The sequence below is a fragment of the Aplysia californica genome, unplaced genomic scaffold (assembly GCF_000002075.1).
Source record: "Aplysia californica isolate F4 #8 unplaced genomic scaffold, AplCal3.0 scaffold00497, whole genome shotgun sequence".
In the NCBI taxonomy this organism is placed as follows: domain Eukaryota; kingdom Metazoa; phylum Mollusca; class Gastropoda; order Aplysiida; family Aplysiidae; genus Aplysia; species Aplysia californica.
This window is the reverse complement of record NW_004797767.1, coordinates 126,523-127,839: the sequence shown is the minus strand read 5'-3', so window position 1 is coordinate 127,839 and position 1,317 is coordinate 126,523. Positions and strand designations below refer to the sequence as shown.

The window sequence follows — 1,317 nt, the reverse complement described above, 5'->3', positions numbered from 1 at the left end:
CCAGGGAGGAGGGCAGATCCCGCCAAACGTGGCCCACAGCCCGTCCTGTAATGACTGGGAGGAGAGGAGGGTACAGCAGGCGCTGCTCAATATTGCTCTGGAGTACAGGTGAGTACAGGTGGGATGGGTGGGTGTTGGTGAGTGCAGGTGAAATGGGTGGTTGGTGGGTGGTGGGAGGAGAGGAGGGTACAGCAGGTGCTGCTGAATATCGCTTTAGAGTACAGGTGAGTACAGGTGAGATGGGTGGGTGGTTGTGGGAGGAGAGGAGGGTACAGCAGGTGCTGCTGAATATCGCTTTAGAGTACAGGTGAGTACAGGTGAGATGGGTGGGTGGTTGTAGGAGGAGAGGAGGGTACAACAGGCGCTGCTCAATATTGCTCTAGAGTACAGGTGAGATGGTGGGTGGTTGGTGGGTGTTGGTGGTTTAGGACAGAGCAGGCGCTGCTCAATATTGCTCTTGAGTACAGGTGAGATGGTAGTTGGTGGGTGTTGGTGGGTTTTGGTGGATTAGGACAGAGCAGGTATTGCTCAATATTGCTCTAGAGTACAGGTGAGTACAGCAGGTGAGATGGTGGGTTGTTGGCTGTTGGTGAGTGTTGGTGGGTGGTTGGTTTGTGGTTGGTGGGTGTTGATGGATGTTGGTGGGTGTTTGTGGGTGTTGGAGGGTGTTGGACAGAGCAGGTATTGCTCAATATTGTTCTAGAGTACAGGTGCGATGGGTGGTTGGAGGATGTTGGTGGGTTAGGTAAGAGCGTTTGTGTGTGTGTATTATTATTATCATTACCAATATTATCATTATCGAATAATTATGATCACTATCATTATCATGATTATATATATAAACCTTACAACCGTATCCTGACCGCTGTGACGTCCGCAGAGAACAAGGCGAGAACAAGCGACTCCTTCGTGTGCCGGGTCTCTGCCTCACCCCGTCCACCGACTCTGTGGACGGCGAGGTGGGCGTGGCGGGTGCGGGTGCGGGGCACATCAGGGGGCGTGTCCAGGGCGGGGAGGAGCGCATGGGGTCCCCGTCCATCGCCTCCAGCACCAGCTCGCGCGTGACCGCTCACAGCACGGCCACAGACAGCAGTCTCGTCTCCGGCTCCTCGGGCAGGCGCGGCTCCAACAACTCGCTCCGGAGAAAGTCCTCGCTGGCGCGCATTAAGAAATTCCTCAAGTTTTAGTTTTTCAGTTGTTTTTTTTTCTTTTCTTCTGTTTTTTTAAACTGTTTTTTTTCTCTTAAATTAGTGTGTGTGTGTGTGTGTGTGTGTGTGTGTGTGTGTGTGTGTGTGTGTGTGTGTGTGTGTGTGTGTT

General features: G+C 52.6%; 1 protein-coding gene across 1 annotated transcript in view; it reads left to right on the top strand.

The window, feature by feature from the left end:
* Positions 1-1,187, top strand: part of LOC101854434 — a gene marked incomplete in the record, with an annotated part of 11,530 nt that extends 10,343 nt beyond the window's left edge. Inside the window, 2 exon segments of the mRNA XM_005105868.2 lie at positions 5-108; positions 881-1,187. Of these exon segments, the coding sequence (XP_005105925.2) occupies positions 5-108; positions 881-1,187 (411 nt within the window).
* Positions 1,188-1,317: the final 130 nt, after the last annotated feature.